Raw genomic sequence first — 25,716 nt, forward strand, 5'->3', positions numbered from 1 at the left:
TATAACTGCCATCTGGTTTCTGTACAAATTGTTAATAGCCTTTCGCTCCCTGTATTTTGCCCCTGCCACCTTTAGAATTTGAAAGAGAGTATTCCAGTCAACATTGTCCAAAGCTTTCTCTAAGTCTACAAATGCTAGAAACGTAGGTTTCGCTTTCCTTAACCTTTCTTCTAAGATAAGTCGTAAGGTCAAATGGTTCAAATGGCTCTGGGCACTATGGGACTTAACATCTGTGGTCGTCAGTCCCCTAGAACTTAGAACTACTTAAACCTAACTAACCTAAGGACATCACACACATCCATGCCCGAGGCAGGATTCGAACCTGCGACCGTAGCAATCGCGCGGTTCCGGACTGAGCGGCTAGAACCGCGAGACCACCGCGGCCGGCAGTCGTAAGCTCAGTATTGCCTCACGTGTTCCAGTATTTCTACGGAATCCAAACTGATCTTCCCTGAGGTTGTCTTCTAGCAGTTTTTCCCTTCGTCTGTAAAGAATTCGTGTTAGTATTTTGCAGCTGTGGCTTATTAAACTGATAGTTCAGTAATTTTCACATCTGTCAACACATGCTTTCTTTGGGATTGGAATTATTATATTCTTCTTGAAGTCTGAGGGTATTTCGCCTGTTTCATACATCTTGCTCACCAGATGGTAGAGTTTTGTCAGCACTGCCTCTCCCAAGGCCGTCAGTAGTTCCAATGGAATGTTGTCTACTCCGGGGGCCTTGTTTCGACTCAGGTATTTCAGTGCTCTGTCAAACTCTTCACGCAGTATCGTATCTCCCACTTCATCTTTATCTACATCCTCTTCCATTTCCATAATATTGTCCTCAAGTACATCGCTCTTGTATAGACCCTCTATATACTCCTTCCACCTTTCTGCTTTCCCTTCTTTGCTTAGAACTCTGTTTCCATCTGAGCTCTTGATTTTCATACAAGTGGTTCTCTTATCTCCAAAGGTCTCTTTAATTTTCCTATAGGCAGTCTCTATCTTACCCCTAGTGAGATATGCCTCTACATCCTTACATTTGTCCTCTAGTCATCCCTGCTTAGCCATTTTGCACTTCCTGTCGATCTCATTTTTGAGACGTTTGTATTCCTTTTTGCCTGCTTCATTTACTGCATTTTTATATTTTCTCCTTTCATAAATTAAATTCAATATTTCTTCTGTTACCCAAGGATTTCTACTAGCCCTCGTCTTTTTACCTACTTGATCCTCTGCTGCCTTCACTATTTCATTCCTCAAAGCTACCCATTCTTCTTCTACTGTATTTCCTTCCCCCATTCCTGTCAATTGTTCCCTTGTGCTCTCCCTGAAACTCTGTACAACCTCTGGTTTAGTCAGTTTATCCAGGCCCCATCTCCTTAAATTCCCACCTTTTTGCAGTTTATTCAGTTTTAATCTACAGGTCATAACCAATAGATTGTGGTCAGAGTCCACATCTGCCCCTGGAAATGTCTTACAATTTAAAACCTGAAGAAACATTTAAATACGAATATTGTGTTTGTGACCGGGCAGGCAAAGAATAGTGAAAGAAGTGATGTGGATATGGCCACAAAGTATAACTGAAAATCCAAAATGTTTTGACTTGCAATTTGTCGAAATATTATGACCTCCTTTACACATGTGCAGTGGTAAAAGTGTACACAGTGGCATCAAAAACCATGAATGACTGTTATACACGAAAAATATACGCAAATAATGAAATATTTGTTGGTGCTGGCAAGACAATTAAAGAGTTGTTAATACAAATAGCACACTTAACTATACCTTTTAGGTGCCCTTTTTTAAGGTTCTCATCAGCCATAACAACATGTGCATCAACTCTGAATAATACTTAAATTTATTGGCATCTTTTCTCTGTGCTATGTAACAAGTTAGTTAACTCAATGTTGCTGTGAGAAACATGGAAAAATGCAGTATACTGACATGATCTCTCTCTCTCTCTCTCTCTCTCTCTCTCACACACACACACACACACACACACACACACACACACACGCACACACACACACACACACACACACGCACACACACACTCACACTCACACATTATGGTATTACACATTCAGAATTCTTACATGTAACGAAAGGAGTAGTCGAGTATATGATTTTGTGTTTGTAATTTATTTTGTTGTTGACTTTATTTGGCACGCCATTAGGTAAGTGGTTAAAGATTTTTATGACTGAATACTTCATTCCTTTCTATGACACACTAAAGTTGAGTAGTTCCTCCTTCTAGTTTCACTTTGTATGGCTACTGATGTGGTTTACCACTACATACTCCACAACAGAGTATATGTACCCAACACTTTCTTTCTCAATGAAGTGTTGAACATGCATAACATGCCATAAGACCTAAGTAACGGAAAACAGAAAACTAACTGCATTATTGGACATTTTCATCTACAAGTTTGCTTTTGCCCGAAATTGCATAGCTGTTACGGTTAAAATCTATCACATGTGGCTTAAAGTTCAGAATCTTGTGCCTGTAAACTCCTCATAATTTAGAATATTGGGTGCTATTGATTTTTCTTTATACACTGTTTCTAGCGGTGTGGTGAGTACTTGTGCAGTACAGAACCGCGTTCCATTTAAAGTAATTCATTTCATAATTTGCAAGAAATTGTTATTTACAGTTACAAATGTTTAACTTTCTCTGTTGGATTCGATTACAATACTCTCAAAATCAGTAACGAGTAACTATAAACAGCTATCACAGTCCTCGACATATACAATTATCTCAACAACAAAGTCAGTTTAGGATCATTTAAAGTCTGGATAATCGTATCCTTAAATTTTTGAAAGACTTTAGTCGTCCATGTTTTATTCATCCTGTGTTTCTGGGTATTGAACCGTCTCGTTGTTTCCACCTTAAGCACAATATTTCGACAACCGATCTGGACAACTTCTTGAGATGCTGTGAGCAATTCTGTTAAGTTTAAACTGCAACCACACTGTAAACTTCTGGTCTCCTCATGCCGCTGTTTATTGCCGAGCCCATCGTCTCTTGACGACCACTACGCCCTTTCATGCTCCTTTGTTTTCCAGAGGCCTCACTTACTTTCTGTGAAACTCATATTGTCTCAGCGTATCCCAGCTCTGATGAGTCCAGTATCGTGCTGAAAACGCCAATTTTATGAGACAACGTAATTAAGGAGTCTGTCGAAATAAAAATGTCGGAAAAGTTAGTAAACAGGGACGGAGTTTTCAATTTAAACAAGACTTGGGGCACGGCATTCAATTTATTGGGATCTCGCCGGTCATCACATCCACCAGAGCTCGGAAACGCTGAAAGAATGTGCTCTTGACGCAATATCTGTGCGAGCTTTCAAAAATAAAAGAACATCAAAAGGCAAAATTGGCGTCAAGAAATGAACTCAGTTACAAACAGCGGCGCAAGACCGATAGATCATACTCTGGTTGGAGACAAGTGAGCGAGTACACATAACAGTACAACATGCAGCCCCTGAATAAAACGGCTGGGAATAAATAAAATGGAACTGCAGCACGGCAGAACATGCGCAAGCACACCACTAATCAATCGAGGAAACCTGACACATCACGACTACGTTTTGATTAATAAGAGGACGTCGAGTGATGAAATGGCTGCAGTAACTGTGACTTTCCATAGCTTTCGAATATTTTGCTGTTTCTGTTATTTTTTGTGTTTCTCAAACACGAAAATGGTTCTTGAAGGACCGCTGTTATTCATGTACCAACTTTAGATTTTGAATGTGATGACTAAAATATAGTTGCCGTTAACTGAATTGAATGTAATTTTGTTAATTTCTATTTATTGATTGCAAATCAAGGCTCGAGAGAATTTCGATTGTTGCCGTGGGGCGGCCAAGATAAAACTTAACTGAACTCATGGAATCTGTATAATTTAAAAATGAACTTTAACGTTAAATTGATTATCTGTTGCAATTTAGAAAGGTTCTTACAACTAAATCTCTCGCATTTACAGTTACTGTTAACACTTTGAAAAATAGATTAATACTTCGGCGCGTAATGGCCGACCAGAGACTGCATCGGAAGATGAGCTTTCCGCAACGCAAATTACTGAAAAAATGCTTATTAAAAATAATTAACCGCTGAGGTGACAACTATCACAAAGAAATACATTTTGTGATAAAAAAATTTGTTTATTTTAGCAAAATACAGAGCAGCTTAAATATGTGTAGCCGCTCAATGGCTGCCTTCCGTATCGCGAAACAAAACAGTGTGTGCACCATAAAGTACGTCTGTCCTCCTCGGCCGTAGAATTGCGTCTCTTGGCGATCCATTTTTATTTTCATAGATATGTTTGAAATAAAGATGCTACTTTTAAATTATCGCTGCGTATCAGTTTTTTTGTTTTTTTAAGAACATTAACTGTGTCTTTTATACTAATTATATTCATAAAATAAGTTAATTGTTTACAAATAATTTTTAGTTCGCCCTTAACACTTCCGAATATTGTTCACTGCTTACAACCGATAAAAATGTCAGTATTTATGTGCAGTACCTTCACGTCTTCTAGCTGATCCAATTGGTGGTAAAAACCTTTAGGTACTAATTGGCGTCGCCAAGCATCAGATTTAGACATCTTCTATTTGGCTTGTGTTGCAATCTTCCTCTGAGCGCCTTCAACTTCATATTCTGTGAAGTCGGCGTTTTGCTATGAAAGAATCATGTAGTCTCACCGAAGCGTTCCTGTAAATTTGGTGCTCCTACTGTCTGAGGTACAATCTCCATTTATTCACTTATACTCTGCAAGCCTCCTTACGGTGTTTGGCGGAGAGTACTTCCGGTACCACTAACTACTCCCCCCCTCCCTGACCCATTCGCAAAATGCGCTCAAGCACAACGAGTGCTGCCGAACAACATAAGCTCTTTATGAGTCTGATTTTATCGACATAATTTCCCCGATATGTGTGTGGGAGGAAGTAAGATGTCGCTTGACTCCGCTTGGAAACCACGCTCTCAGAATTTGAACAGCAAAGCTCTCCACGATAAACGGTGCCTCTCCTGTAGCGCCTGCCAGTGGAGTTTGAGCTTATCCGTCAGGCTCTCGCGCTTACTGAGCGAAACCGCGACGAAATGCGCCGCTAGCATTTAAACCTACTGAGTCTCTTGCATTAATACATTACGGTAATGGCTCCAGAATAACTAAAAAATTAAAGAATTTATAATACAAGCTTTTGTAAGCCGCTTCTTTCTTAAGATTCTTCCAAAAAAATCTCAGCTGGCGTCTGCTATTCCTAGAATTCGTTTTATGTGGTCATAACTAAGTCCCCTTGCACGATAATTCCTACGTATCCTGCTGCTGTAACCATTTCCGTTTGTCTCTAGTAGCGTGACCGATCGAGGTGATGCAGTAGTTAGCACAACGGAGTCGCCTTCAGTAGGACGACGGTTCAAAACCGCATCAGGCCATCCAGAATTAGTTTTCCGTGATTTCCCAAAATCGCTCCAGGCAAATGCCGGGATGGTTGTTTTCAAAGGGTACGGCCGATTTCGTTCCTCTCCTTGACACATTCCGAGCTTTTACTCTATCTCTAATGATCTCGATGTCAACGGGACGTTAACCCAACCTTCCTTCTTTTCCTTCCACTCTCATTTGTTGTTTATACACAATAGGTTTCATCTATTGGTGTTCATGGTCAACTGCCAATCCTAACACCAGTCGTATATGCCCCGAAAGTGCACTCTTCTGGTGTAACCTGTTTCCTTTTGACAGGCTATAGAGGAACGCTAAGCCAGCAAAAGGGACGCATTACCTGCTTGCAGTGATTGGGCAAATGTTTGACCTTAACTAACGTTTGCTTTTATCTGTGACATGGTTGAGTCGCACACTGTAACATTTCTGCCCTACAGTTACGTTATATAATACTAAGTATACTACCGGATCAAAAGTACCCGGATACCGGTTAGTGGACATTAAAATGGGGTGTGTCCGCTCTTCGCCTTTATGCCTGACTCTACTCTGCTGAGCACACTTTCAATGTCTATGGAGGCATGGCAGCTCACTCTTCTTCAAGGGGCGAAACCAGAGAAGATAGTGATGTTGAACACAAGGGTCCGTTCCATTAGGTTCAGGTTTGGACTCCGGGCAGGCCAGCTCATTTCACAAATGTTATTGTCCTCAAACCATTGCCTTGCAGACTTTGACAAAATGCATTCACAAATAAGAAAATATGCCGGGCTAGTCAGTAGGGAGCCAGGGTGTACATCTGACAAAAACAAATCTACGAACCCCCTTGAAAATGTCCTCCGCAGATGGGGACGAAACCTCGGATTTTAAAGTGAAAACCCTTCGACCATGGTATAATACCCCGGAATATTTTATTAATTGTGGCAATTCCGGCGGTGAAAGTTTACATTTTCCAATACGACAGAATTCATTTCACGCTAATACAGTCAGCGTCTCTGAACTGTTACTCAGCTGCACGTAGCACATAACGCTGAAAAAGTCTTCATGTCCTTCCACATTTAACGTTTCGTTGATCACAGTAAGGGGACCACACACTAAACACGAAAAACAACCCACACCGCAACACCATCTCTTTCGAACTTCACTATTGGCACTGAACATGATGGCAGGTAATCCTCTCCAAGCATTCGCCGACCCGAAAACCTTACATCGATGCACCATGGGGTGTAGCGACAATCAGTACTCCAAATCACTGGTTTCCATTCATCCAGTGTCCAGTGGTGCCGACCTCTACGTAATATCAATCGTCGCTTTGCAATGAGTACAGAAATTTGTGGCTTATAAGGAGTTGCTCGACCATTATACCCCATTCTTATTAACCCCTTTCGCACACTTACTGTGCTATATGGACTACTGGTAGAAACGTTGGGAATTAACACAGAATTCATCAACCAACCACAGCATAATATCCCGGATAATTATGATGGACATGATATTTCCGGCCGTGGAAGTCTACATTTTAGTATCAGACGCCTCTACGGGGAGGAGATGTCAAGAGAAGTCCGACGCGTGGAAGGACTCCAGAAGAAGAGAGTGCAGCTTTTGTGTTATCACTGCAGAGCCGTCGGCGTTATACTGAAGTTTCTGAAGATGAAGCGTCTGTTCTACTCGGGAAAGGCACACCGTATTTTCAAACGGACTGAGGAGGCCTTACTACGAGAGCGCAGAGCCGTCGGCGTTATACTGAAGTTTCTGAAGATAAAGCGACTGTTCTACTCGGGAAAGGCACAAAGCATTTTCAAACGGACTGAGGAGGCCTTACTACGAGAGCGCATTCAGTAGACCCGACGGGACTTGGCAAGTACAAACTGTAAGTCAATGTCTCTCCATATAACGATCAGTAATAAACTGTGCAGCGGTGACTGGGATAAAATTGATACACTACTTCATGATACCATCGGGAAGCGTATGTTGACAACGTCTAGTAGAAAGAAGAAGAAGTTTGATAATTTGCTACCTAATCAGACTGTTCGGCATTTAGATGTTTCCCGGACCGGTATCAATTTGTCCAAACGTTCGTTATCTGACGATGAGTCATCTGTGCTTGCCACGGGAGGAAATTTTGCTATTAGACCGCGTTTTGTGCCCACGGAAGAAATTATAGCCAGTGTACGAGCGTAGAAGCAGGAATTCGCAGTGTGGATTCTGTAACAGCTGAAGAAATCAGTATAGAAACAGTGATAATATTAGCCAATGCAAAACCACCGAAGAGTAATATAACTGTGGGTGAGAGAAGAGCTTTAAAACTCCGGAATGACGACGATACTATTGTGATTCTCCCAGCTGACAAAGGAAGCGCAACGGTGGTTATGGATGTGGCCGACTATCAAAGTACGAGGTGCATTCAAGTTCTAAGGCCTCCGATTTTTTTCCCCGGACTGGAAAGAGATAGAAACATGCGCATTGTTTTAAAATGAGGCAGCGTTCATTGTCAATATGTCCCAGAGATGGCAGCACCGTACGGCGGATGGAATTTTACCGCCAGCGGCGAGAATGAGAACTGTTTTAAATACTTGAAATGGCGACGTTTTCCTTACTTGAACAGCGTGCAATCATTCGTTTTCTGAATTTTCGTGGTGTGAAACCAATTGAAATTCATCGACAGTTGAAGGAGACATGTGGTGATGGAGTTATGGATGTGTCGAAAGTGCGTTCGTGGGTGCGACAGTTTAATGAAGGCAGAACATCGTGTGACAACAAACCGAAACAACCTCGGGCTCGCACAAGCCGGTCTGACGACATGATCGAGAAAGTGGAAAGAATTGTTTTGGGGGATCGCCGAATGACTATTGAACAGATCGCCTCCAGACTTGGCATTTCTGTGGGTTCTGTGCACACAGTCCTGCATGACGACCAGAAAATGCGAAAAGTGTCATCCAGGTGGGTGCCACGAATGCTGACGAACGACCACATGGCTGCTCGTGTGGCATGTTGCCAAGCAATGTTGACGCGCAACGACAGCATGAATGGGACTTTCTTTTCGTCGGTTGTGACAATGGATGAGACGTGGATGCCATTTTTCAATCCAGAAACAAAGCGCCAGTCAGCTCACCGCCACCAAAAAAATTTCGGGTAACTGCCAGTGCTGGAAAAATGATGGTGTCCATGTTTTGGGACAGCGAGGGCGTAATCCTTCCCCATTGCGTTCCAAAGGGCACTACGGTAACAGGTGCATCCCACGAAAATGTTTTGAAGAACAAATTCCTTCCTGCACTGCAACAAAAACGTCCGGGAAGGGCTGCGCGTGTGCTGTTTCACCAAGACAACGCACCCGCACATCGAGCTAACGTTACGCAACAGTTTCTTCGTGATAACAACTTTGAAGTGATTACTCATGCTTCCCACTCACCTGACCTGGCTCCTAGTGACTTTTGGCTTTTTCCAACAATGGAGACACTCTCCGTGGCCGCACATTCACCAGCCGTGCTGCTATTGCCTCAGCGATTTTCCAGTGGTCAAAACAGACTCCTAAAGAAGCCTTCGCCGCTGCCATGGAATCATGGCGTCAGCTTTGTGAAAAATGTGTAAGTCTACAGGGCGATTACGTCGAGAAATAACGCCAATTTCATCGATTTCGGGTGAGAAGTTAACTAGAAAAAAAATCGGAGGCCTTAGAACTTGAATGCACCTCGTAAAATTACTGATCTACTGGATCCGGAAGCATATAGGAAGCTGAATAAGGACCCCACTAACAGCGTTCTCAGAACTGTGTCGCGGTTAATAAAAACGTCCTCCATTGAAGAAAGTGTACAGAAAGGTCTCTGCGATTTGGTTACGCTACCACCGAGTCTTTATGGATTGCCCAAAATTCATAAAGAAAATGTGCCGTTAAGACCGATACTAAGTGCCATTGGTTCGCCCACCTACTCGTTAGCTAAATTTTTCACTACGCTGTTAAAACCACATGTGGGTCGTTCGGACTCTTATATAAAGAATTCGACACATTTCATCAGCAGATTGAATGGCATAGTGGTTCAGCCGGAGGACATATTGGTCAGCTTCGATGTGCTACCGCTGTTTACCAAGGTTCCACTTAATGATGTATTGGAACAGCTGGATCGAATTTTTCCTGCCGTTATTTCAGAACTGTTTAAGTGTTGTTTGACGACCACATACTTTAAGTGGAACGAACAGTTTTATGAGCAAACGGATGGCGTGGCTGTGGGAAGCCCCCTAAGTCCCGCTATTGCAAACTTCTTTATGGAGAAATTCGAAGAACAGTCCCTAGGTACTGCCAGCAAAAAAACCAAATGTATGGTTCCGATACGTGGATGACACGTTTGTGCTGTGGAGACATGATAGGGAAGAACTAAGCCGGTTTCACCAACATCTAAACAGCATAAACCCGAGAATTCAGTTTACAATGGAGTAGGAGGTAGACGGCAAATTACATTTCCTCGATGTACTTGTTTTTAGAAACGGAAATGGTAGTTTGGGCCACTCAGTATACCGCAAACCCACGCACACGGACCGTTATTTGCAGCGGGATTCGAACCACCACCCACAACAGAAGCGGGGTGTTATCAAGACGTTAGCGGACAGAGCTAGAAATATTTGTGAACCTGAGTTGCTCGACGCTGAGATGGAACATCTCCACAAGGCACTAATGATGAACGGATATTCGTCCGCCGAAATAAAACGTGCGTTGAGGCAGCCACGCAGAAATCATACTGACGTACAGGCTACTGCAAAATCTAAGGTCTTCCTGCCGTTTGTTAAACATGTAACGGAAAGAGTAGGGAGGATCTAGACGAAGCGGAATATTACCGTAATTTACAAGCCCACCAGGAACATAAAGGAATACCTTAAGCCTGCCAAGGACGCTCGCAAACCATTGGAAAAAGCTGGAGTGTATAGGATCCCATGCAACTGTGGAGATGTTTATGTTGGTACCACTAAAAAAACTGTTTCTAAACGTTTGGAACAGCACAAAGGAAATTGTAGAAGAGGAGAAACGGAACGATCAGCTGTTGCGGAGCATGCTTTACAGCCAGGAAACCACAATATTCGTTTCGAGGAGACGCAAGTACTAGCGGCCACAAGCGGATATTACGAAAGGCTCTACAGAGAGGCAATCGAAATCGCTAAACACCCAAATAATTTCAACCGAAAGGAGGAGGGCGTGAAATTAAACGGTATATGGAGCCGGTGTTAAAGATGTGTACCACCCGTCCACTACTGGGTGATGGCAACGGCGATCGACGGCGACGGACAGCGGCCAATTGCACTGTCGTTTTCAAAACACGTGACGTTACGCCGCGGCGTGGGAGCGCGCGGACACGGAATTTAGCGGCAGCCAGTGGGTGTGTTGGACCTTCAATCGAGCGACGGACCCCCTTGAAGATGTCTCCCGCAGTCGGAGACTAAACGTTGGGAATTGACACAGAATTCATCAACCGACCACGGCATAACAGACCGGATAATTATAATGGACACGCTTTACGATTGTCAGCTGGAATACTGGCGCAGCGATGAGAACAAATACGTCGTGGATTAAAATCTTCGTTCTTTTTTTTTTTAATTTTTCATGTGGATAGTAAAATTTATACATAAAAGTGAAGAGTTATTTTACTTTGTGAAATAATTACATTTCTAATAATTAAGTATTTTATTTGCAGAAAAGTTTTCTTTCATCCTGAAAAAGATATAGAATATAGGAAGGAAAATTTTTCCGTAATATTTGAAGTAGTAATTCCTCTTCTGCGTGTCACAAGGTAATCTGGAAAATGGTTTGATGCATCATTGCTATACCGGACTTTGGCTGACATTTTTTGTGATTTCAAGCGTACATTCTAGGCAGCCGAAGTGCAACTTGTACAAAATTTATTTGTATATTGCAATGTATAATTAGTATATGTAGACCCTAACACAGCTACATTATTTTACCACTATTCTCAGAGTTCTGATGAGATGTAACTATGTGATACTGGAGATATGTCCATTTTAGTTGTGTGATTTGATGCAATCATAAATAATGGCTTCACAGAGATAATTATTATTGTGAATGTTGTGATAGACTATAGCACCAATTTGAGCCTGTCGCAAAATTAATTCCTGACACTGAAATTACCAGTTAGTGGAACGGTTTGGTTATGCGTTTTATGTAACAGTGCTTTACTTTCCTGTACATTAACTTGATTATTTTATTAAGCATGTTACAAACAATAAAATTAATTTAATCAGATAGAGCAATAGCACTCGACATATGTCATTGCATTGCAATAACTGGTATTGTAGATAAAAAAATAATTCTGAATGTTGCAGAATTGACTCGAAAAAGAATGCCATGATAACGGACCTGCATCCAGCCACTACCTACCACATCAGGATTCTTGCAGTTAATGCTATTGAGGCCAGCATCTTCACAGATCCACTTACTGTAAAGACGCAAGAAGAAGGTAATGACGTGGTAGTAAAAATAGTTTGAAAAATACGTAGAGTCTCTTAGTACATAGTTATCTTTGTTACTTTGTCACCGCAAATAACGAAGCAATCAATGTAATAACAGCTCCAACGGGGACGCCGCAGGATGTGCGTGCGGTAAACATCGACCCTGATGAGCTCCTTGTGACGTGGAAGGTATGTCCACCTGCTGTTAATTAAAAACATTTTCTCTTACATCAGCACTGTAGAAGAGTGCCCGTAATTATTAGTCTAGCAATAACTGGTACCTGCTATTACAACAATAATGATAGTTCAAAATTTAACGAGATCACGCAATTAAAACGTCTAAGTTCTTGTAATAAATATTTTCTCCAGGAGTTCAGAATGTGGTGGCATAATTTCGAAAGGTTTTCTTGTTATAATTCGCGATGGAGTTCTTATTTTCATTATTGTTTACTACACTGAAGTATTGATAGTAACTTGATGACTGAAAGTCAGTCATAAAATGCAGATTCCCAGAAACTGATGTCTGCTGTAACTGAGTAAGACTGGAATCCGTGAAATGTTCTCGGGCTTCCAGCTGTGTCAAGTGGTTAAGACACCATGGGCTTTCTATAACGTTCTCCTTTGACACTGTTAAGAAGAATGAGTGTTGATGGGCGCCCTTATATCCTCTAACTGTCGCCTATGACGTCATCGGTCCCCACAGTATCGTCATACGTGGCCATACGTTGCCTTAGCCTTCGATGCGCCAGTCTCAATATGCATCCCATGTTGCAAAAAGTCGTAGGCCACCGTCTCCATGAACGATTTTTTCTCTGTGATTTTTATTTCAGTATCATCTTCAATTAAGCTGTCCCGAAAGCTATCACTGCGAACAAAGGCGGTGTTATCGTCAAACTTCATTCGTTTTCCATAGCATTCTGAGCCATGCAGATCTTTTGACGTAGCTTATCCGATAGCACCTCTCATGCTCATTCCTACCCTGTTCCACACTGCGTACACTTTTTGTCTCACGTAAGACTGTCCGCATTCACAGAGTATTTTGTAAGCCCGATGTGTTCTTAGGCCTCTTACGAAACTCATTAGAGGCGAATTTTTGACGGAAGTTTGAAGATTGCTTTCACCTTTTGCCTCTTTAGAAGGTAGAGACATAAAATTAAATCGCTTGTCAGGCCTCTGGCAGCTAATGAGGCCGTTAAAAGTACGGCAGGTCAAACGACGCCTGGAGTTTACCAAATATTTGTCTGACATTTAAGATGATAGACTTGTGGATGAAGTCTCAAATATTATGTCCAGAGTAAAAGCGGATGGAGAGGGATCGAAAGTATTAAATATGCAGATGATCAAACTGTCCTAGCAGAAAAAGAAAAATACCTCCAGGAAATGAAGAATGAAATAATAACAACAAAGTATTAAAAAGACGCAATTAGAGTAAATAGGAAAGTTAGGAAGACCAGCAGAGACAAAACTACAATAACTAAAGTACATCACTTACTTAGGAAGCACGTTTTATGCAGATGGAAGACACAGGATAGCAGGTTAAATGGAAGCATTTACGAAAACACAAAGATTCCTCACAACAATAACAAAACAATTGATCAAAACAAGAGATTTACAAAATACTTTACCTGTAGTGTAGTTCCATTTGGCTAAGAGACTTGTCAATTAAAGAGGGAAGAGGAAAAATATTGAGAAAACTGTGAAATCTGGCTATGGAGAAGTAAGGAGATCTCTAAATGGGTGGACAGAAGCCGTAGCATTGACTTAAACGAAGGTGGCATTTTTCCTCCGAGATTGTAATTTTATTAAGACCTTTTCTTCACTTCTTTTACAAGCCACTATTGTGGATTTGAACAGTCTATTTCAGAAGTAAACCAAGAAATCTACAAGCACACTGTCAACAGTGTATCTATTGATGGTGAGATTACCAAACAGAGGTCGAAATAAAATTGCAGTCTCGGTGGAAATATGTCAACATCATTTAACAAATTTATGAGGTATGAGGTATGAGGAAGATGAATGACGAAGTGTTCGAAAGGGTAGAGGAAATAAAGACTCTCCCGGCACAATTCATCTAGAGGAGGGGGAACCGAGCCGGACAATTCTAAGGAAGAACAGTTTCCAGAAGGAGAATCATTGAGGCAGAAATAGAGGGGGAAAAGCGGATAGTGAAGAATATATGACATGCTTACAGATTATGAGTAAGGAGTTTTCTACCAAGGCCGGCCGGCGGGGCCGAGCTGTTCTAGGCACTTCTGTCTGGAACCGCGCAACCGCGACGTCGATAAAATGTGGTCTGTTAAGACAGCTGTAGAATTTATGTGAAAATTATTCAGCACCATGGCTACAACAGCTCTTTCTATAACAGAATGATTGCATAATTTAGTTTTAAAATGTTAATCATGCTATTCTGTAGCACATATTCTGATTACGTTGGCACAGCAAGAGAAAGCTCTCTGAGATAAATAAATAAAAATAAAAAATTACAATTGCACTAATCGCGATTTCGTAAATGTGAAAAAGGTCTAAGATTCTGATTACAGGTGAAAATGCTCATGCACGAGCCATAGAACATGAAAATGTTAATCTTTTTTTTTTTGTAGCTTATATCAATAATGAACGAGGTGGTGGAAATTTAACAAGCCCCCATACTGCTTGTGACCTTTTATCCACCTGTAGCTTTCGAAATTGGATTCCTTGGTTCTGTGCATTTGACATGACACACTGTGTTTAATGTTTCAATCTCAATTACTTTCACATAATAATTCAGAATGGACAGCTAATTTCTCTAACTTTATTACCATACCTTTTTCTTCTCTTTACGTACTTTCTCCTACTGAAACACGGTATAACGCCGTCGTCGTGAAGACACTACACTGATTTACATGTTGTAATTTTAACACAGTCTAGATTAAAATCTATAAACATTGTGTATTATTGAATTACTTTTCACTAATACGTTAAGGAAGGACACCTTTGACCCTGATTGATCAAATAGAATTCTTACAGGCTCCATTGGCGGATACCTGGAATGGAGAGATACTGGGATACACAATATACTGGAATACTCACAGAACTGTGTTTGATGAGACTAATAGTACAAATAAACAAGAGGTTAGTCCATTTGTGCTACAGAAACGTCAACAAAATGTGCTTCAATTTTGTACTTGTGTCACCGCCCGTTTGTTGGTTTACAGGTACGAGGATCGTCTACTACGGAACTCAGATTAAGACAACTGAAGAAATTCACAAAATATGATGTTTACGTACAGGCTTTCAACAGCATGGGAAGTGGACCGCTATCGTCAGCAGTCACTATTACTACACGAGAAGGAGGTAACGTCCGCTAACATACAACTTGTATCTGAATAATATCTAAACATTTCCACAACCAGAGTTTTTAATGTATTCATAGCAGTACCCTTATCGCAGTTAACTAGGATACCTGTAACTCAGCATGCAAACACTTTTATCAGCGATTCGTATTCCACTGGTACCAAATTAGTCGATTAGCTACCTCCCTTTTGCAGTTCATTTTGAAAGTGCACGAAAATCGAGACAAATCTGACGTACTGGTATATAGCGAGATAACACTTGCGAAAGTTGAGTCTACGAAGCGGGAGTCCCATCCCAGGCTAAGCCGCTTCATGCAGCAATACGATCTGAGGTATTTGCACAGCAAATGCGAATTCCATTTGAGTTCCATCTCAGTTTTAACTAATTACTCAGGAACCTTTGCGAAAAGTTCCAGCGGCAGTATTAACAAGCGTTATGTCAATGAACTCGTATATTCAAGAGATTTCTAATGTCATTAAAAGCAGTGTACCGTTCCATTAAAAAAATTACGTGTTTGTTTCAGTATCTCGGTTGAGACAAGAATGAAAAATACGGGACACTTCAAATAGAGTCGTGCTCTGTCACAAGACTATATATTATACATATAAGATGATTGCAATCTAGGGTGAATTTAAACTTGCGCATAACACGCCCACCCGGTTAGCCGTGCGGTCAACGCACTGCTTCCCGAGCGGGAATGCGTTCCTGTCCCCTGGCACGAATCCGCCTGGCGGATTAGTGTCGCGGTCCGGTGAGCCGGCCAGCCTGTGGATGGTTTTTAAGGCGGTTTCCCATCTGCCTCGGCGAATGCGGGCTGGTTCCCCTTATTGCGCCTCAGTTACACTGCGTCGGCGATTGCTGCGCAAACACTGTCTCCACGTACCCGTACCCCACAATTACTCTACCAAGCAAACATTGAGGTTACGCTCTTCTGGAATGAGACGTTCCCGATGGGTCCACTGGGGGCCCAACCGCACAATAACCCTGAGTTCGATTTGGGGCGGCGGTGGGGTGAGTGGACTGCTGTAGCCTGTTGTGGGGTTGTACACCACTGAGGGCTACGGCGAGGACGAAGCCTCTCCGTCGTTTCTAGGTCCCCAGTTCAGTACACACACACATACATACATACATACATACATACATACATACTCATAACACAATAAAGGTTTTACTTTGAAAAGAATCAGGCGATTACACAGTGACATATTTTTTACATCTATGCGCATTCAGCCTTGGGGCACTTTTTACATTTAGGTTTCTGATCAAAGTTTACAATTACCTTGCATAACTGCTCAATCTGCCTTCCATCGGACGCACGCAAACAGCCAGAGAAAAATAAAACTCGTTCCATATTTTTGTAATCACGTCTGGAGTGACAGACTGCTTTCGCTGCCGTTGTTATGTGTCGTTTCAGTTCGCGTTAATTCGAAGTTGTTACGAGGGGAGCACATTAGACAAAGTAATTCACAATTTCCCACAAAATAAAACTACATACGCTGAGATCAGGTGAAGTTGGAGCCTACTGGTGCAGTGCGAGATCCCTATTCCACTTACGCTTGATCCACCACCTGGGCAATTCCTTGTCAACAGAGAGTCTTACTGATGGATGACTTTTTGTAATGAGAGATGCCACTACTATCTAATGAAACCACGGCCATTTGCGACTTCAGTGGTGTAATGCGAAAGCTCACTGGAGGCCAGGATGGAGGTCTGTTGTGTTTTCTGACGAAAGACGGTTCTGCGTCGGTGCCAGTGATGGCCGCGTGTTCGTCAGAAAGTGTTAGTCACACTTCATAACTAGTTTCTATCACCTTTAATGACCACATTCAGATCGGATTAATAGCGAGTTGTGAGAACTCAAATTTCGCATAATAGAACATAATAATAAGCTCTAAAATAAAAGTAACAGCACTACAGAACGCTTGCAAGAAACTTTTGCTGCAGCAGAATGCTGAAGTCGACTGAAGGTTGTCAAAAGTGTGCTGTACTATTGTTCCTTTTATTTTGCAACTTAATACTGTCTATTTGAATATTCACAACTCGCTATTAATCAGATCTGAAGTTGATAATTAAAGTTGATCTAAATTGCATATCAGATATGACTAATAGCAGCTGACAAAACGTACACTTAGATTCTTGAGCCAGTGGGTTGGATCTCGGTCCTGTTGAAAAATGAAATTCCGGGCATGTTCTCTAAATTCTGTAACATATCTGTGTGAGTTATTGCTGCAGCTACCTTTCCCACGAAAAAAAGAAAGAGTCGTAAACCTTTTCTCAGCAAATGGTGAAAACATCTTAAGTCTCTCTCGCGCTCGGCTGTGGTATATGCCCCCGTTCTTACATTGTGGAAGTTCACTTTTGCACTTAAATAGAATGTGAACTGCCACTGGATGTCTAAATTCAATTCAACTCCGAGTTCCCATAAATTAAATGACACCCAATATCCATATAATGGATCTCATTGATTACAACGTCTAACACCCTACCACAACAAAGGTCAAAAATTAATTATGATTGTAGTGTTGCTCCCGCTGCTAAATATTGCATTTTCGGGAAACAACAAAGTTATATTATGTGGCAGGTGTCATTAGAGCACAGTTAATAAAGTCATTTCTTGAAATAATGGATAAACTAGGCACTCATCTTTTCGTGTTTCCCACGCTGGTCTCGTTGTGAACTCATGGCTCAATCGTCGAAAATCTAGGTAGTGATGATTAGAAGTTCGGATGCAAAGAGGCCTAGGTGTTATTCCGCGATATTCAAAAGTTTTATAGATGTGTTTCATAAACCATTCTTGGAGATTAAACTTTTGCAAGTTAGGACAAAGGTGATGTAAAAAAGTAATCAGCACTCCAAATTTAAGTTACACTTCTTTTTCATTACTTTTGTTGCAATATCACTTAACACGTTCCAAAACATCACTCCACAATATAAAACATACTTGAAAATATCTTCCTCATTGTTAAAGTTCATATTTCATAAATTGACTACAATCTGCGTCTTTTTAACATGACGACCAACGCTTGACTCTCCAATAACGGCTTATGCGCCCAAAAATCAGAGTTACAAGTACGTCAATGATCATAGTGACAAAAGAAAGAATACACATAAGAATAATATCATTGCAATATATACATATCGATGTATCGAAGTACCTCTACATTAATGAAATCATATCTGAATATTGTCACAGAAATATGTTAAATATTTTACAGAAACACAGTAGAATATTGCTGGTATCGAGCGGTTGAGGTGAGGTACCGTGATGGGTACGTAATTCAAGTACCATTACAAACGATAAATTACACCTATTTCGGATGCAGACCGTTCCAGGACTTTGGTCCATGGGTTCACCTGTGCTATCGGTGTTACGTTCCACGTTTTTAAAGAAGCAGAAAAATTCATTCACAGTACGTGGTTTATTAGAAGACACAGTTTACAGAAATTACTCCACAAGATCCACAGTGACAAGCATAGGCCATGTTATTTCACGGTTCCAAATTAATATTGGCAGACAGTCACAAAAAATACACTAATTGTAGATATTAGCACCTACGTAAATTTAATTTCACCCTGAACCACCGTTGTAATCTACACTCCTGAAAATTGAAATAAGAACACCGTGAATTCATTGTCCCAGGAACGGGAAACTTTATTGACACATTCCTGGGGTCAGATACATCACATGATCACACTGACAGAACCACAGGCACATAGACACAGGCAACAGAGCATGCACAATGTCGGCACTAGTACAGTGTATATCCACCTTTTGCAGCAATGCACGCTGCTATTCTCCCATGGAGACGATCGTAGAGATGCTGGATGTAGTCCTGTGGAACGGCTTGCCATGCCATTTCCACCTGGCGCCTCAGTTGAACCAGCGTTCGTGCTGGACATGCAGACCGCGTGAGACGACGCTTCATCCAGTCCCAAACATGCTCAATGGGGGACAGATCCGGAGATCTTGCTGGCCAGGGTAGTTGACTTACACCTTCTAGAGCACGTTGGGTGGCACGGGATACATGCGGACGTGCATTGTCCTGTTGGAACAGCAAGTCCGCTTGCCGGTCTAGGAATGGTAGAATGATGGGTTCGATGACGGTTTGGATGTACCGTGCACTATTCAGTGTCCCCTCGACGATCACCAGAGGTGTACGGCCACTGTAGGAGATCGCTCCCCACACCATGATTCCAGGTGTTGGCCCTGTGTGCCTCGGTCGTATGCAGTCCTAATTGTGGCGCTCACCTGCACGGCGCCAAACACGCATACGACCATCATTGGCACCAAGGCAGAAGCGACTCTCATCGCTGAAGACGACACGTCTCCATTCGTCCCTCCATTCACGCCTGTCGCGACACCACTGGAGGTGGGCTGCACGATGTTGGGGCGTAAGCGGAAGACGGCCTAACGGTGTGGGGGACCGTAGCCCAGCTTCATGGAGACGGTTGCGAATGGTTCTCGCCGATACCCCAGGAGCAACAGTGTCCCTAATTTGCTGGGAAGTGGCGGTGCGGTCTTGGCGTGCATCCGTGCGTCGCTGCGGTCCGGTCCCAGGTCGACGGGCACGTGCCCCTTCCGCCAACCACTGGCGACAACATCGATGTACTGTGGAGACCTCACGACCCACGTGTTGAGCAATTCGGCGGTACGTCCACCCAGCCTCCCGCATGCCCACTATACGCCTTCGCTCAAAGTCCGTCAACTGCACATACGGTTCACGTCCACGCTGTCGCGGCATGCTACCAGTGTTAAAGACTGCGATGGAGCTCCGTATGCCACGGCAAACTGGCTGACACTGACGGCGGCGGTGCACAAATGCTGCGCAGCCAGCGCCATTCGACGGCCAACACCGCGGTTCCTGGTGTGTCCGCTGTGCCGTGCGTGTGATCACTGCTTGTACAGCCCTCTCGCAGTGTCCGGAGCAAGTATGGTGGGTCTGACACACGGGTGTCAATGTATTCTTTTTTCCATTTCCAGGAGTGTATTTATAGACCTGTTCTCCCCAACAATTTGGGGAATGTGAGGTCACAAAAACAAACTATAAATACACTGATGGAAAAAATCCAAACATCTAGAAATAGCCAGTGTAGAGTAATGAAGTTTCGGGACTACGTTTGTCTAGGAAGTGATTAATGATGCAAGATCACAGGTTAACGTAAGCGCGAGAAAAGCCATTTCAAATGTGAAATACCCTTAAAGTAATAAAGGGGTAACCAGTAGAATTATGAACGTAAACGTGCATATGTGGATGCATTGCGCCGTATAGGTGTCCGATGTCAGTATGTGGGGTAGAGTTCCACGCCTGTTGCACTTAGTCGGTCAGTATAGGGGCCGTTAATGCTGGTTGGATGACACTGGAGTTGTCGTCCGATGACGAAGATGATAGATAAACTCCAGTGGAAGACCCAGCAAGAGAGACGTTCAGTAGCTCGGTACGGGCTTTTGTTGAAGTTCCGAGAACATACCTTCACCGAGGAGTGAAGCAGCATATTGCTCCCTCCTACGTATATCTCGCGAAGAGACCATGAGGATAAAATCAGAGATATTAAAGCCCAAACAGAGGCGTACCGACAGTCTTTCTTTCCACGAACAATACGAGACTGGAATAGAACGGAGAACCGATAGAGGTACTCAAGGTACCGTCCGCCACACATCGTCAGGTGGCTTGCGGAGTACGGATGTAGATGTAGATGTAGATGGCGTCCCATACGTGCTTCACTGGCGACAGATTTGGTAATCGAGCAGGCCAAGGCAACATGTCTACACTCTGTAGAGCATGTTGGGTTACAACAGCGGTATGTGGGCGAGCGTTATCCTATTGGAAAACACTCTCTGGAAGACTGTTCATGAGTGGCAGCACAGCAGGTCGAATCACCAAATTGGCATACAGATTCTCAGGCAGGGCGAGTGGGATAACCATGAGAGTGCTCCTACTGTGATACGAAATGGCTTCCCAGGCCATGACTCCAGGTGCAAGTCCAGTGTGTCTAGCGTGGAGACAGCTTGGCTGCAGGCGCTCACCTAGCCTCCGTCTAACCAACTCGCGTCCATCACTGGCACCGTGGCAGAACCAACTTTCGTTAGGGCACACAACAGACCTCCGCCCTTTCCCTCAATGAGCTCTCGCATTACACCACAGCTCGTTGTCTCACTTTTGTGGTAAATGCAACTCAGATATCTGCTACAGACGTAGCGCTGCGCGCCACAGTCATACGTCACACACGACGGTCTTATCTCTCGGTAGTGCCAAGTGGCCACTGCGTCCCGTCTTATCTTATTGCGACGGTACCTCCCCGTGACCACCGCTGCCAGCCAAGGCTTTCAGCAACATCGCGGAAGAAACATCCAGCTTCTCTTAACCCTTTCAGGACTTCATTCAAATTCAGTGAGGTGCTGATAATGGCGTCATTGCCGCCTTAAAGGCATTCTTGACTAGCATCAAACAATCTCATCTAACAATCTCAAAGGTAACGACAGCCCACGACCATTACAGTGTGTATTTGAAACAGACCTGATGTGCAACCTCACAGTGGTTGTGCTACTAGAGCCACTCTGAAGGAGTTGGCGTGAAATTTGAACAGATATCATCTTTCAGAGGTAGAAACACGCCTACCAAATTGCGTTTATCCCGCACAACTGCTTCTTGGTGCTGGGACTTTTTTTCCGTCAATGTATGTATTTCATATTATAAGTGAGCTGCCTTATGGCTAGCACTATTTCAATTTACATTAGTTTTTACGTAAAAGAGTTAATGATGTGTATATTGTAGTAATCGTATTGTACATTAATGTGCTAGCAACCATATTTGAGTCATCTATTATTTTCATAAATCGTTCACCAACATAGCGAAGTAAAACAACTGTAATTTTTAGGAAATGTAAAAATGACTATAAAATGTTGTTTAAAGTTACTCCTCTTAAAGTATTTATTGTACTTATTCCACAAATGGTCTTTGATTTTAGACAACAAAATTTCCAAATTATTTGATTATTTAATATTGAGATTAATATTTTTTAATGTCAATTCACTTGATTCGTTTGGTATCCAGTTGAAGGTGTAAAACACTATCCTTTGTCATTTAACATCAGCTGAATGACGTACGTATTTGAAAACATCGTTTAATTGGATTTTAATATTTCATGACATATTCCTGTGTCTTTAAATGATATTATTTTCTAATTTGCTTAAAGATATTATGCTACAGTTAGCCGGCCGGAGTGGCGAGCGGTTCTAGGCGCTTCAGTCTGGAACCAAGCGACAGCTACGGTCGCAGATTCGGATCCTGCCTCGGGCATGGATGTGTGTGATGTCCTTAGGTTAGTTAGGTTTAAGTAGTTCTAAGTTCTAGGGGACTGATGACCTCAGATGTTAAGTCTCATAGTGCCCAGAGTCATGTTTCCTACATTTACCTTTAGTTGCTACAGATCTTCGATTTAGGGTAGCAAGACATGACAATATGGATTCAGCTGGTTTCAATATCCGAAATGCACATTTCTTACACGGATCTGAAAACACAGTTCCAGAAGGTTCCTCTGGTATCTACGGAATCAGCAAACAGTCAGCAATGTTGTGTTGATATTAGAAACAGAATTTATGGAGGTTACGGTCAAAGAGCCTCTTGCAAGGTTTTGCGATCAACTTTGCTTCGATAATCGATTACTTAAATTCAATATCAAGTCTCATGTCTTAAAACTAAACGTGAATGGAAACTTATGTTCCATTTCCCTGTCTCGAATGGGTTTTCAGAGCTCTGTATGTTGTTATGTATCACCATCATGAATTGCTTGTAGCAACTGAATCCTGTGTGAGTCGAAGAATAAACATTGACACAAAACAAGCCAAATATACTCATGAGGAATGAGCTGGCACGACGAGTAGACTGGTGCAGACTAGGTGCAAATTGGCGACCTGTTGAGTTCTCCCTATATAAACAAACAATCTTGAAACTGCTGGCAGTATCGCCGAATGCTTTGAGCTGCAAGAGATGCAATGCCGCACTCTCGACGGAAACAGCGTTTCATAGTTGCAACTGAATCACACCTGCAAAACGCCTTTTTTTACTGTGTTTTTGTGATCTCGACTCGACGCATATTGCCTAATGAACGAGAGAGCAAGCGAGGTAGTTGCACGGGAGACCTCTATCGTCATCCAGACGAACTGAAAACCTGCAACTGGCACCAATTTAAGCCTATGTTTTAGAAACTTAAGAAACAATTCCATTACTACCTTGGCCCTATTAAAAATTACAGTCATTTGCTTCCCATGGTGAAAATGAAGCTGCCTTTCAATAAATTTGTATATGTGGCACCCGCTGTGCAAAAACTTATTCGATCTTCAATTTCAAATTTATGTAAAGCTTCTATATTCATTCATGTGAAAGATGGGAAACCGGATGAAAGTTTTTGATAAAACCTTCTATTAACCAGCTTGTATTAACCATGTAATAAAATCACATTTGGCTCTGCGCTTCGATATCTTGTGCCGTTCTCAAAATAAAGGGGCGTTACGGCTTCCAAGTCTCACTCTGTACCGAGGTATTACTCAAGTACAACTTACTGATACCAGTTGTTCTCATGAAATTAGTGTATGTCGTGCTTTCAGGACTTTTTACATGTCATATTGTGAAAATCGATCTAGGAGATTATGACAGGAGTACCTCCTTCCATCTTCTAGTTCCAGAAGCCTCCCCGGAGAACATAACTTGTTCTGCGCTCTCGTCACAAAGCGTCAAGGTCAGCTGGTCACCACCACCTGCCCAAAATCATGGCGGCATCATACGTGGGTACAAAGTCATATACAGGCCAGTTGTTACTGATCACAGTAAGTTACACTGTTTATCATCTTTGTTTAATACTGCTTCTAGTAGTATTTATCAATGTATTGCGATTGCTGACATGATATATTAAATGTATACTGTATTTCTGTAACTTTCACTACAGAAAAGTTATAGCAATCTTTTACATTTATAAAAACAATATACCTCTCAATATTTATGCCAACTACTTCCACCTCCACGTGTGGTATTTATTTTCTATTGTTAAGAGCTACAGTACTTGCGTTTCGTAATAATGTCTGTACAAAATGTTTCAAATTAACTGTTGTTACTCATGTACCCACAACATTACTAATTTATCATGTGTCATAGTATTTCAAAACCACTTGCCTTCTTTATGGAGATCCCTTGCTACTTGTTAATCATTCATTTTTCTCATAACTTTTTATTTATATTTACAGATACTGAATGAAGACTGTTAGTTTTATCAGTTTTGTGAATATTTCGAGCTGTTCATAAAATCTCAATGTTTTCAGTACTCATGGGATACTCCAAGTCACTTTTCCATTATTTTGTTTCGCCTTCGCCAGTTTCAGACCAGCTGTTTCGTTTTCCTAACTGAGTCGTGTCCTGTATAGGGCACTGTTCTTCCATTGCTTCCTGAATTACCACCGCAATAACATTCCGGTCTAAAGATGGGAAAGATGAAACCGATTACCAGAAAAATTATAATAGACAAGTGATTTGGACTGCGTCAGTATTAATGAATCTTTTTAGTCGCTGAAATTCTGACGACAATAAGAGCTAAAATTAAAAATCTCTGCATTTTAGTTTTTGTATTTCTTACCTCGTAATTATGTAAGTTTGGTTTCACTTTAAAAGAAAATCATTTATTTTGGGTTTATTTTGAACTCAAACAATAAATCTAGTAATGTGAGCTTGAAATGGCCCTGCCTATACAATCGTGGTCCAAAACATTTTGAACATGTGCTTAACAGATTGGTGGTCCACGTTCGGCCCTCAATACAGAAGCGATTTCATGTGATGTGGATTCGACAGTTCGTTCCTAGGTTCTCGAAGGTTTCCTGCAACAAATGACAAATCACGCAGTTCCAGGAAATTATAGACCGGAGATTTGAGGGCGCGGACCGGGCAACCGACAGCCTCTCAGATCAAGTAAATTCAATGGCGAAGACTTCAGCGAGCGGTCATTACCATACTTCTCAAACCGCTGTAACAGTCTTATGGCCTTGTGGCCTGGACATTTATCCTCCTGGAAGATGCCATGGCTGCCGGAGAGGACATCAGGGGAAACTTCAAATACCGTGGGGTGCGGGGGGTCCGCATAATTTTCAAGTAGTGCGCAGCAGACATGGTGCCTTTGATGACTGCCGCAGTCCCATGGAAGCCCAGATGAATATCCCTCACAGTACAGTGCTGGCTCCAAGGGCCCCAGTCTGTTGCGCTATGTAAGATTCGGGGAGCCGTTCGCCTGGATGACCGCGTATCCGGTCACGATCATCGACCTGGTGTAAGGTGCAACGTGATTCATGCAACCGGCTGACAAGTTTCCATTCATCCAAAGTCCAATCCGATGATTGCTTGCCCACTGCAGTCCGGTGCCCACTGTTAGGTTAACATGGAGTCCCTCTGCTGCGAATCTCCTATTCGGAAGTATAGGCTCCGGAACACTTGTACCTGCACTAGCATTGTACTCAGTCGTCATCTGTTCTTCAGCTC

At 42.3% G+C, this 25,716-nt stretch overlaps 1 protein-coding gene across 1 annotated transcript in view; it reads left to right on the top strand.

Moving 5' to 3' along the window:
- The window catches only part of LOC126284517 (Down syndrome cell adhesion molecule-like protein Dscam2), a 698,452-nt gene that overhangs the window by 578,076 nt on the left and 94,660 nt on the right, over positions 1–25,716 (top strand). Inside the window, exons 20-24 of the mRNA XM_049983513.1 lie at positions 11,741–11,874; positions 11,985–12,055; positions 14,873–14,977; positions 15,061–15,199; positions 23,877–24,023. Of these exons, the coding sequence (XP_049839470.1) occupies positions 11,741–11,874; positions 11,985–12,055; positions 14,873–14,977; positions 15,061–15,199; positions 23,877–24,023 (596 nt within the window). The remainder of the gene's footprint in view (positions 1–11,740; positions 11,875–11,984; positions 12,056–14,872; positions 14,978–15,060; positions 15,200–23,876; positions 24,024–25,716) is intronic.

Source organism: Schistocerca gregaria, chromosome 1 (genome assembly GCF_023897955.1).
Source record: "Schistocerca gregaria isolate iqSchGreg1 chromosome 1, iqSchGreg1.2, whole genome shotgun sequence".
NCBI lineage: Eukaryota > Metazoa > Arthropoda > Insecta > Orthoptera > Acrididae > Schistocerca > Schistocerca gregaria.